This window comes from Cervus canadensis, chromosome 13 (assembly GCF_019320065.1).
Source record: "Cervus canadensis isolate Bull #8, Minnesota chromosome 13, ASM1932006v1, whole genome shotgun sequence".
In the NCBI taxonomy this organism is placed as follows: domain Eukaryota; kingdom Metazoa; phylum Chordata; class Mammalia; order Artiodactyla; family Cervidae; genus Cervus; species Cervus canadensis.
The window spans coordinates 17,358,762-17,372,359 of record NC_057398.1 but is presented as its reverse complement, the minus strand read 5'-3'; the positions used below and the strand labels follow the sequence as shown (position 1 = coordinate 17,372,359).

Genomic DNA, 13,598 nt, shown 5'->3' with positions numbered 1-13,598 from the left:
GGCCCTCAAGGCTGTTTTCCTTTCTCATTCATCATGTTCAGAGTACACACTCAAAAATGTTGAATGAATATGCATGCTGCTACGGGGTGCACCTAAGTGCTGGGAAATTCTAGAGAAAAGTCGAGTGATGTGCTTCAGGGAATCCTTCTGGAGACTGAACAGGCTTAGTATGAGGGAACGCATGGCTTGGCAGAGAGGGAAGGTAGAAGAAAGGAAGAGCTCTAGGGTAGTGAGCAAATCCAAACATTTACACCCCCATTCAGGGTCTTCCAGGACCTGCTCCTCTTTTTTAAAAAAAAATTATTTATTTACTTATTTTTGGCCGTGATGAGTCTTCATTGTTACACTCGGGCTTTTCTCTAGTTGCAGTGAGTGGGGGCTACTCTCTCATTGTGGTGCATAGGCTTCTCCTTGTGGCGTCTTCTCTTGTTGGGGAGCACAGGCTTAGTTGCCCCAAGGCATGTGAGATCTTCCCGGGCCAGGGATTGAACCTGTGTCCTCTGCTTTGCTAGATGGATTCTTAACCACTGGTCTGCCAGGGAAGCCTGGACCTGCTCCTGTTCATCTTGCCTTACTCGCTGCTCCCCACGACTACTCTTTGTGGCCTCATCATTCCCGCTTGTTTCCCTCTCTTGGACTGTCTTCCTCCATCGATGGGCCAATCTACATCCTTGTCCTACTTCAAGTCCAGGTGAAGGCACAGCCCCAGGATGCCTTCCAGGACATCTCCAGCCTCACTCCTTTCTTCATGAAATCTGATAGCCATGTTCATAGCTCCAGTCTCTGAACCTTCAGAAGTAAGACATCATCATGGTGTCCTACTTTAGGGAGCTTCCAAGGGAGAGCAGGAGGCTAGAGTAACTACATACAAATGACCAGAGGGAGTAGGACCATATATTTAATCTCAATACTAAATGATGTGGGGGAGAATAGAAGGTAGCCTGGGGGTCAGAAGTCCTAGCTGTACTTCTGTAATCAGCTAGGGAATATCTTTCAGAAATCAGCTTTTTGACCTTTGGTTCTTCATTCCTAAAGTAAGGGGCTTGTACAAGATGCTGTTCTTCCTTCTAAACTTCAAGATGATGAAAGGTACAGAATTCATGTTAGACGAATGGGAAATAGAGATGTTTAACTGGAGGAGACAGGGGACTCGTGGAAATGGCAGCAAATGATCGTAACTAGGAGGATTGACCTCTGAGGACTGTGGGATGGAGCAGAGAACCAGCCGGGGACTGGTTGAAGACCTGCTGCCCTGTGTCATCAGGGCATTAGTATAGCCTTTCTAAACTACACAGAACTCTCACAATGCAGAGGGTCTGTCAAGCCTCATGTACCCTTTGTCCCTGGGCCTTAAAGGGAGGGTCTCCTGAGACTCATGTCTTCTCTCATTCTCTGAGCTCTTTCTGGTGCTTGAGTTTCTTGCAAGAATACATTCAGTCTCTCGTCAACCAGCCGTGTAGACTGGGTAGAAGGGTGATGTGTGTTAGCTGATCATCATAAAAAACAACCTCTTTATTTATTTATTTTTGGCTGTGCTGCAGCATGTGGGATCTTAGCTTCCCAACCAGGGATCGATCTCTGTACCACCTACACTGGAAGCTCAGAGTCTTAACCAGTGGACCACGAGGGAAGTCCTGGAAGTATCCTTGTTCATTTCCTCTCTGAGTGGCCAACTTGGCCAACGTACATATGGCAGCATCAGAACAGCATGCTCACCTTTTCCCAGAGGTGAGCAGCATCTCAGCCTGGATGGCTCGCTGTGTGGTCAACTGTCCAGCTCCCAGTGACCCCAGGGAAGCTGACCTCCCCAGCACTCTGCTGCAGTTGCTTGGCAGGAGGGCCTTCCCTTCTCTCTGGCTATTTCCCTACAGTACTCTTTATGTTTTCTCTGACCATGAAAACAAAACAAAACCCACTAGTTACTGCAGAAAAAGCTGCAAAGTATAGGAAAGGATAAAAATATTTTTAAATAAAATCACTAATTTCTACCCTTGCCCAGTTACCATCACTGTTACCATTTTTCAGTGTTTTGCCACAAAGGATTCTCTAAAAACCCACATATGACCCTGAACCATATAAATAACCTATACAGTTTTATTTGGGGAAAATCTAAAAACTCTTTATTATAGAAAATTTCATGCATACACACAAGTAGAAAGAATAGACTATTGAGCCCCTGTGGAACCCAATCCCGGCTTCAACAGTACAAGATCTTGAACAGATGTGTTATCTCCATTTTGGGCTTTGGGGCCAGTGATCAGAAAGGGAAGAGACAGCAAACCTCACATAACAACATTATTGGAACCGTTAGGATTTACCAAAGCGTTCTTCAGCACAGCCGGGCCCCGAGCTGTGTGGGCGTGAAGGCGCTCACTTGCGTGGACAAGGTCATGGCAGCCTTCCTGGTTAGATGGAGCGCTGCTCATCCGCCCTCACTTTGACATTTATTTGCGTCCTCTTCCCAGGAGTGTGGATGGATTTTCACAGATACATCCATACCTGTATGCCCAGCCCCAGTGGTGATCGCCACCCACGTCCAGGGTGGGGCAGTGTTTGCTGGTCGGTGATACTAAGCAGAGCTCCCGAGGGTGGGCTTGATGGCATCATGCTGCTGCCTGTGAACACGGTGGGAGAGCAGATTTTTCTGGCTCTCGTCCTGGGCCCACTGGTCCTGCTCTGTTTTTCCACTGGTCAGAGAAGGGGAAGAATAAGTGGTGAAAGGCCCAGTAGGAAGTCCCTCTGGAGGTACTTTTGCATGTGGGCTAAGGCAGTGCCGAATCCTCAGTGACAGTCGCTGGCAGTCCAGGCAAGAGGAGAAAGTGGCCGCTGGCCATCAAATCTGGGGGACTGCAAAGGACCAGAATGCGTGGAAAGCCTTGATTACTTATCTCAGGCCCCTGGCTAAGCCAGATGCTGCCTTTGGAGCTTGTTTATGTGGGGAGACTTAGCATGTTTATTAAATACACGCAGGGGTCTGAGACATAATGGAATGCTTTGCCTCCAGGACTGACAGGCTCCGCCTTCCTGCTGGGTGGCAGCAGGTGGCCATGTTTCACTCAGGCTCTCTGTCCTCACTCTTTCCACCTGCTCCCCCGACCCTGCTTTCTTGCCTGGGGTCTGAGACATACAGCTCTTACCTTCTGGCTGCCAGACCCTCGTGTTGGCTTTCTTCTTTATTGTGGCTCTGCCCTAGAAGGTGGTGGTAGAGTGGGTAGGATTGCTATTAAGAGACCAAGTGAGATAATGGGCAGTCAAGCGTCCTCAAGAAGTTGACCCCATGTGGCTCTAGATTGTGGCCCCATTACTTTGCTTGTCCAGACCTTAGTTAGTTTCCTCCTCTACCAAGTGATGGATTGGGTAGTGTGTTCCTGTAATCTACTTAGATGGTGGCTAGAATTCCTGGTACAACGTGGTCCACAGGCCTTAACTTGCTTAGTGGTCATAGGGTGCACTGTACATCGTACCTCCTTTCGCTAAAATGTGACTGTGGTCAAAGGGCAGTGGCTCTGCCTTTAGAAACATCATCTACTATCCATTTGGGTGGCTCGGGGCAGAGTGTTACTGCTTTGTGAGGTTAGTCAAACCCTGATGAGAAAACGATTTAATGCCTCAAATCAGATTCCCTATCAACTGTCTCTGGGACAGAGATTTTTGTGTCAATGATTTTACTGATGGACTGCTCGCCGGGGAAGCCTGAACTAATAGGAGGAAAGTTGAATAGGTCAGGAGAAAATACTAGACAGAGACGTAGTTGTACACCTTTTAGCTTGCACCACGGAGGCTGTCCCGCGCAGAGGGGAAGGGGAAGGGGCTGGGCCTGCGACACCCTTGTATCAGTGAGCTGTTGGTTCCAGGTCATGGCCCCCAGGATAGGCATAAACTCCCAGATGAGGAGGGTCTGTCAGCCGGGGGCCTACTTCTCAGGAGGATCCAGGTGTGAGCCATTAGCAGCCAAAACTCAGAGCTGCCGGGGGGTGGGGGGGGGCTGGTCCACCTGCTCTAAAGGAAGACCACTGGGGACAGCACAGACTCTGCCACATCCAGGCTGGTGAGAGCTCAACAGTAGGAGGGTTCTTCCGAATGTTAAGTCCCTGAGCAGTGAGGGAATGTGGATGGCTCAGGACATTGAGAGAAATGTGAGACCTGATTTCTTAATTCAGTTCAGTTCAGTCGCTCAGTCGTGTCTGACTCTTTGCGACCCCATGAATTGCAGCACACCAGGCCTCCCTGTCCATCACCAACTCCCGGAGTTTACTCAAACTCATGCCCATCCAGTCGGTGTTGCCAACCAGCCATCTCATCCTCTGTCGTCCCCTTCTCCTCCTGCCCCCAATCCCTCCAAGCATTAGGGTCTTTTCCAGTGAATCAACTCTTCACATAAGGTGGCCAAAGTAGTGGAGTTTCAGCTTCAGCATCAGTCTTTCCAATGAACACCCAGGACTGATCTCCTTGAGGATGGACTGGTTGGATCTCCTTGCAGTCCAAGGGACTCTCAAGAGTCTTCTCCAACACCACAGTTCAAAAGCATCAATTTTTCGGCACTCAGCTTTCTTCACAGTCCAACTCTTACATCCATACATGACCACTGAAAAACCATAGCCTTGACCAGATGGACGTTTGTTGGCAAACTAATGTCTCTGCTTTTTAATATGCTATCTAGGTTGGTCATAACTTTCCTTCCAAGGAGTAAGCGTCTTTTAATTTCATGGCTGCAGTCACCATCTGCAGTGATTTTGGAGCCCCCCAAAATAAAGTCTGACACTGTTTCCACTGTTTCCCATCTATTTTCCCATGAGGTGATGGGACCAGATGCCATGATCTTAGTTTTCTGAATGTTAAGCTTTAAGCCAACTTTTTCACTCTCCTCTTTCACTTTCATCAAGAGCCTTTTTAGTTCCTCTTCACTTTCTGCCATAAGAGTGGTGTCATCTGCATATCTGAGGTTATTGATATTTCTCCCGGCAATTAGGCCAGCGTAATTGATGGATATAGAAGTCAGGAGACCGTTACATTTGAGAAGAAGGAGATGATTCCTAGGAAGGGATGTGAGGGAAGCCTGGTTTTATCTGGATGCTGGCTGCACAGTTATGTACACTTTGAAAAAATCCACTGAGGGTGGTGCCCTTATGATTTATGAATGTTTCAGTACAACATCCACCCAGGTGCCTGGGGGCTGCTACTGCAGAGGCAGGAGTTCGGTGTCAGCGTTCCCTGCCCTCATTTTTCTTCTCATGTGTCCCCTACCTCTTGGCACTTCTTAATCTCTTTTTTTTTTTAATTGAAGTGTAGCTGATTTACAGCATGTTAGTTTCAGGTGCATAGCACAGCAGTTCGGTTACATGCATGCACATGCGCACGCACACACACACACACATATATCGATCAATTCTTTTTCAGATTCTTTTCCTTTATAGGTTATCACAAAACACTGAATAGAGTTTCCTTTGCTATACAGTAGGTCCCTGTCAGTTTTCTATTTTATATATTATTTTATATATAGTAACGTGTATAGTAATCTCAAGCTTCTAATTTACCCCACTATCCCCCTTTCTGCTTTGGTAAGCATAAACTTGTTTTTTATGATTGTGAGCACTTCTTAATTTAAACCTTTTCCTCTTCTCCCTTTCCCCTCCATAATAAACCTTTCCTCTGCCTTTCTAACCTCTGCTGCCATTGCCAAGGTAGTTTCCTAAACTCATGTGATGCTTTACTCTGAAAGCTTCAGCAAATCCTTTGCTGACTTCCTGAACCAGATCAGATGCACCTTCAGGTCAGCTCCCGGAGTGATCCTTCATCACCCTCCCCTCAGTTTAAAGTCGAACAGGCTGTGTGAGCTCACTTATTTAATGGGGGTCTCCCCATTATACTACTTCATGTGGACCAGGACCTGGGACTGTTCTGTCCATCATTTGTCCCCAGTATCTAGGAGAATATCTGTCACTTGGTATTAATACATGGTCCACACATTTGTCGTACAAACCATGACTTCTGGTGCTGGGCCGTGGACTTCAAGTCTCTCGGGATGAAAAGGAGGTATTCACTTGGTGCTGGAATGAAGTGCGGGCCTAGGGGAGGCCAGCAAGCTGGGCAATGATGGGTGCCCAGGTATCATACCATCAGGGAAGGTGGAATTGTGGAATTGTCTTTGGTCTCTGCCCCTTTCCTTTATTCCACTCTTGCCCTCTCTGAATTTTCTGTCCCTGGAGTGGTCAGCAGAGGCCTTGGACTTTTTTTTTTGGTCTCACTATGTGGCATGCAAGATCTTAGTTCCCTGACAAGGGATCGAACTTGTGCTCCCTGCAGTGGAAGTGTGGCATCTTCACCACTAGACCACCAGGGAAGTCCCCTTGGACAGATGTTTCTGTGGAAATGAATGGCCTGGCTTCTTTGACAGCCCAGGGCTGCTGTTGCAGCCATCCCTTGACTTGAGTCCAGTTGGTAATTCCAAAGCTGTCTTTGAGACAAGAGTCTCTAAGCCAGTAGTTCTCAATAGCAAGCCGTTTTTGCCCCCTTGGGACATCTGGCAGTTCTGAAGCCACTTTGTGTTGTCACAACTGGGAAAAATGCTGTTGGCATCTAATAGGTAGAAACCAGGGATCCTGCAAATGCAGTGAACAGGATAGTGTCCTCCTCCCCAAGCCAGCCTTGAATCATCCAGCCCAAGACACTAGTGACGCGCTGGCCGAGGAACCCTGCTGGGGGCCAGGCTGGGGGTTGCCTGCTGGCGCCTCTAGCCTGGGGAGTAGGTGTATCTGAGAGACCTTTTCTCCCCCCTGAAAGGACCCTTTTTCCCCTGAAAGAACCCCCATATTTTCCCAGTCCCAACTCATCAGTCTCCCAATTCTGCAGCCGTAGGTCATTCAGCCTCCCTGGTAGAAGCTGCTCTGTGAAAGGCGTGGACATCCAGGAGGAGGCTCTTCAGCCTGTTTTCCACAGAGCCCTGTGGAACACTGATAGAGACCTGCTTCCAACTACGGAGGCTAGCCCTACCTTCAGCCTTGTGCCTGGAAAACCCTGGGACCCCCTGCCTCCTGCCATCCTCATGCCCATCTTTCTCTCCAGTCTAGCTCCTCCCACCCCTGCCCTCCCCCATCGCCCCCATCCCCCGGAGATTAATGTGATAATTGCCATGTGTGCCTGTTTGCCCAGGGAGTGGGTGGGCTCACCACCCCCAGTCAGGCAGGTTCCCAGAGGAACACATTCCCACTGTGTCAGGCCTGCTACCCGCTGAGCACTGCGTGCGCAGGTGGGCCGCCGCCTCCGATGCACTCTCTGTCTGTCATCACCCCCGCCCCGCACACGTGTGCGTGTGTGTGTCACTCAGGGAGCGGGGAGGGGAGAGAAGTGGAGGACAGCCAGCCTGTCGAGTCTAGGGGCTTGACTGGGTCAGTGGGAGGAGACTCAGCATCTTAAATAAGAGGACACTGCTCCAAAGAAAAGCTCTCTTCGGGTACTGCCTGCCAAAGAGTAGGTGTTCCATGAATGGTGGGGAAGGAGGAGGCTGGAATGCGTTGTCAAGCCTTCTTTGCAAGGAGGGGCTGGTTTATACTTAAGCTGCTCCATAATACTGGGCTGGGCAGGGAAGCTTCCACCGTGAGACTCTCTCTCTCCTGGAGCCAGAAATCAGTGGACCGTGTTGGGAGAGCTGTGGTTCTTCTTTCCCTCAATCTTGCAGGGAGTTCTTAGTGTGACTGTTCCAGTCCCTGAGGGAAGAATCAGTAGGGAGAATGAAGTGTGATGCACCCACATCCAAGGTGCTTGGGATCACAGAAGCTGGGCGGGTGGGTACCAGGGAGAGAGAAGGGAAGGGGAGATGCTTCCTCTCACGTAGGCAGCCCCTTTGCTCTCCCACCGCCTACTGTGTCACAGACATGCATGCCCACCCTGAGAGGGAGCACAGTCCCTACTCTCGAGCTGAACTGGCAACTTTCTGCTTGGCGCTCCTGACTCCCACCTCAGATGGTGTCAGGGCACTTGCTGCCTTCAGAGTTGTTGAGTGCTTTCTTCTTCCATCTCAAAAGATACTGCAGTAGTTGTCTCTCCTACACTGGACAATTTTAAGGTTGTAATAATGATGAATCAGAAAGAGATTGAAACTCTAATTAGCATCAGAAAGAACCTTGCCATTTTGGAGGAGGGAGGCGTGAAGTCCCAAACTTGCCCACTTCCTGCTGAGGTTTGTTCCCTTGTCTTAGTGGACCTGTCATTGATCCACCGACAGGCACGGGAGGTGAGGCTGTAAGGCCACCTGGAGAGGAAGGATGGGAGGGGAAGATCTAAGAGAAGCCGGAGGGAGAGGAGGAAGGTGTTAAGAGGGTGCAGCAGGTCTATTAAAAGGTTTGTGAATAATCTAGGGGAGCCGTCAAGCTGCTTTCTCCAGAAAACCCTTTCAAGCTGTCAGTCATCCTTAATAACCCCCTAGGGCATGATGCCGGGGTCCTCCCGGATATTCTTTTTCTCCTTCTCTTTCTTTTCTCATCTTCTCCTTCCACAGGCTCCAATACCATGGTGGATGACTTTTTTAAATGCAATTCAGATAAAGCTTGGGGAGAATATCAGAATGAATTTATTTTTGGCATATTTTAAACCCGAGAATCATTTTACTCAAATCATGGTCATTTATTGATTGGCTGAGCACCTGTGTGTGCCAAACACTTTGTCAGGTGCCAGGTACAGAAATGAGCAGACAGTGAAGTATCTTGCCTAAATGTAGGTTAAAGCAAAACCAAAACATTCTCACAACACTCTGAGTGTTTTAGAGAAGAGTTAGAAAGCACATCCCAGCCTCTGGGCCCGTGAGAGGAGTCCTTCCATCCCTGTGTTTCACGGGCCGTGTTTTCTGATATGTTAATAGGTTTCTGTTGAAAAGGAGGTTTGTAATCAAGGAATCATATGAAATGATGGAGGAAGCAACTTGAATATTATTTCTTTTGGGTGGGTCTTCTCACAGGCTAATGCAAAAATAAAATCTGCTGTGTTTCCCGAGTTTCTTTGATTCCAGAAGCTCATTTTCCACAGAACATGTGAGCATCTTACAGATCACTAGCTATAAGAAGACCACAATTTGGGAATTGTTCTTCACTCTGCAATATCTTTGGCAAATAGTCACCCAACTGAAATTGCTCTCACCATCCTCAAGACATAGCACAGTCACTCCTGGGACCAAAGAGAGCTTAAAAGCCACAATTTCATCATTGCTGTTGCTGACACCAACTAATGCTTATTGGCACTTGAGCCCTGATTAGGGTACTGGGAGCAGACTGAGTTCTTGCTGCCAAAGAGGTCTAAGGGTGGGGGTGACTGTCTAAGCCACAGAGTTGTTGAAAAGACACTTGCTCCTTGGAAGAAAAGTTATGGCCAACCTAGACATCATATTAAAAAGCAGAGACATTACTTTGCCAACAAAGGTCCGTCTAGTCAAAGCTATGGATTTTCCAGTAATCATGTATGGATGTGAGAGTTGGACTATAAAGAAAGCTGGGCACCGAAGAATTGATGCTTTTGAACTGTGGTATTGAAGAAGACTCTTGAGAGTCCCTTAGACTGCAAGGAGATCCAACCAGTCCATCCTAAAGGAAACCAGTCCTGAATATCCATTGGAAGTACTGATGCTGAAGCTCAAACTCCAATATTTTGGCCACTTGATGTGGAGAACTGACTCACTTGAAAAGACCCTGATGCTGGGAAGGATTGAAGGTGGGAGGAGAAGGGAACAACAGAGGATGAGCTGTTTGGATGGCGTCACCAACTCAATGGACATGAGTTTAGTAAACTCCAGGAGTTGGTGATGGACAGGAGGCCTGGCATACTGTGATTCATGGGGTCGCAAAGAGTTGGACACGACTGAATAACTGAATTGAACTGATGTCCATTCAAACCCCCTGTAGGCCTTGGCATCTAGTTCTTTTGCATCTTCCTTCTGATACCAGGAGTGGTTTCCTCTAAGGTCTGGCCCGCATCTTCTTTGTTTGCATTTGACTCACCAGACCTGTTGAACCAAAACACTAGCTCTTATTTACTGAAATTGTCAGGTCTCTTCTTTTGTTCATTCAGTTCAGAAGGTGTTTGTTTTTATCTCTTATTCTGCTTCGTTTGCAAACATACCTCTCTGAACAGTGTAGGGGCAAGACAAAGAGACAAGTTTGGTGAAAGAGGTTGCCTTAGAAGCTGTTTTTTAATGGAAAAATCTATTGTGCAGTGATATTGCCATGATCAGTGGGAGGCTGTATTTTATAGGCTGACATATTTGATTGGGAGGCAGAAGGAAAATGAGATAATTTGGGGGAAAAACAAGATAGAATGTCATAGAAGTCCACGGGAAGCAGGAAGATGATGAATCAAAATATGTTGGCAAAGTGAGAGGGAGAAAAAGGTACATCAGGACAAGAAACACTTTGCCATAGAAATTCTGAGTTCGGATCTTCATTTTGCTAATTTAGTGTGCGAATTTTAGGCATGGCGTTTGATTTGGATGGCCTTGTTTCTCCAGTGAATTGGGAATAAGATATCTTTCTAGAAACTGTTGAGTTTCAAACAAGTATTAAAGTTTGTGTGTGAGAGTAGGATGGGATTGGGAGGGATTTCAAAGCCCTATGTATGCAAAATGTAATTCAAGTGGACTAATTAGGAGGATTTGGGGTTGATATCATGGGGAGAGAGAGTCAAGGGAAAGCTGAGTTGAGAGATCCAAGTGTTAGATGGGACTTTCAAAATGTTCCAAAACCGTTTCAAGGCGCTTAATGAGAAATCCTACCAAGAGTTGATTTTTCTCTTTCTTGAGCCACGTGGTGTGATCCTCCCTCAACCCCTACCATTCAGAGACCTGGCGTCACACTTGTGGTATTAGAATCCAGAATGTGGATTTCCATGCAGGGTTTAGTTCACGATGTGTTAGCATTACAGAGAGAATAAGGGATCCCTTTTCAAGTCTAGATTTATTCCTTGTTTTTCCAGAGTCTTCCCAGGGCCTGGCCTGGTCTAGCTGTGTACTGTTGGACCATGATGTGATGGAAGAAAGAAAGCCAGAGCCCAGGGTCAGGAGCTGAGCAGGACGTGGATAACACTCATCTCTTCCAAGCAACCTGTCATAGCCTTTACCAAAATCCCTGGACTAAAATGATGGACGTACCTTGCCTCTGTCTTTTGAAAATTTGCCTAATTTAGAGTAGAAAGGCTTAGAACCCACATCACCGAACACTGTAAAACCAGTGATTATTTGTGTGATCTTAGAAAAATATTTGACCTTTCTGGACTGTTATCCATTGGGTGAGGATATTAGACTATTCAAATGCAGGCTGTTGTATGACAGTGACATGGTGCCCTGCACAGTATACATGGGAGAATGAGTTAATCTATAATCACATCAAATCGGGAGTGAAGCAATGCAGTGTATGTTTGTATTGCACTGTGCTTGTTGCATAACCCTCCATGTGAAGCTGTGGGAATGGAGGCCTTCACCTGGCAGATGGTTTTGATGAAGTATAATACTAAAGAACCATTTTTCTTTCTTTCAGACCAATGATGCCTTAGGAGCCACCTGGAATTGGCTGTACTTCATCCCCCTCATCATCATTGGATCCTTCTTTGTTCTCAACCTCGTCCTGGGAGTGCTTTCCGGGTAAGCCAGATGTTTCTCTTTTCTCTTCTCTCTGACTATAAACTAATGCTCTGGACTTCTTGCAAATTCGTTCATGCAACCCTCATTTACTGAGCAGCCCCTTTGGGCCAAAAGCTGCTCTAGATGCTGGGAATACAGTCGTTTTAATCATCTTTAGTATTCTTAGGAATTAAAAATCTTAAGTTGGTACAACATTGAACATGACATGTAGTGAGGGTCCATTTATCCATTCTTTCATTCCATCACTCAAAAGAGACCATTTTTGTTAAATGCTGTGCTGGTTGTTAAGCATATAATGTTTAATAAGATACAGACTGTATCCTCAAAAAGTTCTTAATCTATCTTGTATTGGACATCAAATTTCATATTTGTGGCTTGAATTACTGTACATCAGTTAACAAACATTCAGTGTTCATTGCCATGATAAGCATTACAAGGAGCACATAAAGTTTAAGGCATAGTTTTTGCCCTTAAAAAACTTATGTTTTGCTGAAAAGACAACAACAACACTTGAAACAGTTAGGGAGCAGAAGTTTGTTTACTTGCTAATATAAGTTATAGTTCATCTGTTTGGGGAAGGGACAAATCTATATAGTCTGAAGTTATCAGGAATGGTTTCATAAAGGATTGGGATTTTGTTTGGGATTCAAAATATGTAATAGAATAAAATAGAATACATGGGAGTGAATATTCCAGAAAGGGGAGCACCCCCCATAAGCCAACATGACGAAATGGGATTTGTTATGGAGAGTGAGAAGACTATGATGTGACCTAATTTAACTTAAGTGGAAATTTCACTTTGGGAATTGAAAGGAGAAAATAGAAGGGCAAAAACAGGGTCGTAGAGGGTCTTCTGTTTTCTGAGCAAAACTGAACATAATTTCTTGTCTGAATGGCAAATGTTCTTGAAATGGAAATTTATAAAGTGGTGCTTCTGTTTAAGCATGGTGGATTGAACCAAGATGGCTATCTCTTGTACATCCACAAACACAGGAAATAAATTTTGAGAAGGACGCAGTGACAGAGAGAATAGGAGAGGGTATGAAAACAAATGAGAGTTGCCAACAAAATGTCTGAGACAGAGAGTAAATGATAACTAATCTAGTGGCATGAAAGCTGAGGCTCCATTAACTACAATGAGGAATGCCAAGAAAGGGTCAGGAATTGAGGCATCATGTAAAGCTGGGTTATGGGGGATGCTAAACAAGATTTTTCATAAATCCTTGTGAGGAACATTTAGATATGTCCTCCCCTCAACCAAACAGTACTCATAGGTGTCTGCCCCACCCAACCCCACACTGCCCTAGTTAGAAGACTTCCTCTCTCTCAAGGCTGAATCAGAAAAGCTTGGGTTTGTGGACACACAGGAGATGACCAACTTGGTTCAACCCACCATGTTTAAACAGAGTTTAATATTAGATGGGGTTGATCTCTTGTAATGAAAGCAGAAGTATTATATGAAAGTCCACAAACTGGATGTCATGTTTCCAGCCCAATTCTACTGCTTGGCTCTCAGAACTGTAGCAGTCTGGGGAAGGAGAGGGAGAGGGTTTCACAGCATTCCTCTGTGGAAAACCATCCATCTGAAGAGAAAAGACCTTTGTATCCTGATATTTGACGGTGACCAGAAAAATGGTCTGACCCATCACTTGTGGTGAGGTTCACTTATTAGTTTCCTTTGGCTGCTGCAACAAATTATCACAAACCAGGTGGTTTAAGAGTGTGAGAGAAATTGTCTCATAGAGGTTAGAGGGCCAAAATCTGGCAGGGTGATGCTACCTCCAAGGGATCTAGGGGAGAATTTCTTTCCTCCTTCTTCCAACCTCTGTTGGCCCCAGGCATTCCTAGGCTTGTGACTATATCACTCCACTCCCTGCCTCTGTGGCTGCATTGCCTCCTATTCTGTCTAAAACCTCCTTCTGTCTCTCTCTTATGAGGACACTTGTTGGATTTAGTGTCATCTGGATGATCCAGCATGACC

General features: G+C 46.3%; 1 protein-coding gene across 3 annotated transcripts in view; it reads left to right on the top strand.

Annotated features, from left to right (window-relative positions):
- Positions 1–13,598, top strand: part of CACNA1E (calcium voltage-gated channel subunit alpha1 E) — a 406,234-nt gene that overhangs the window by 236,891 nt on the left and 155,745 nt on the right. For all 3 annotated transcript variants that reach the window (XM_043485827.1, XM_043485828.1, XM_043485826.1), the window contains exon 8: positions 11,514–11,617. In XM_043485827.1, coding sequence (XP_043341762.1) covers positions 11,514–11,617 — 104 coding nt within the window. The remainder of the gene's footprint in view (positions 1–11,513; positions 11,618–13,598) is intronic.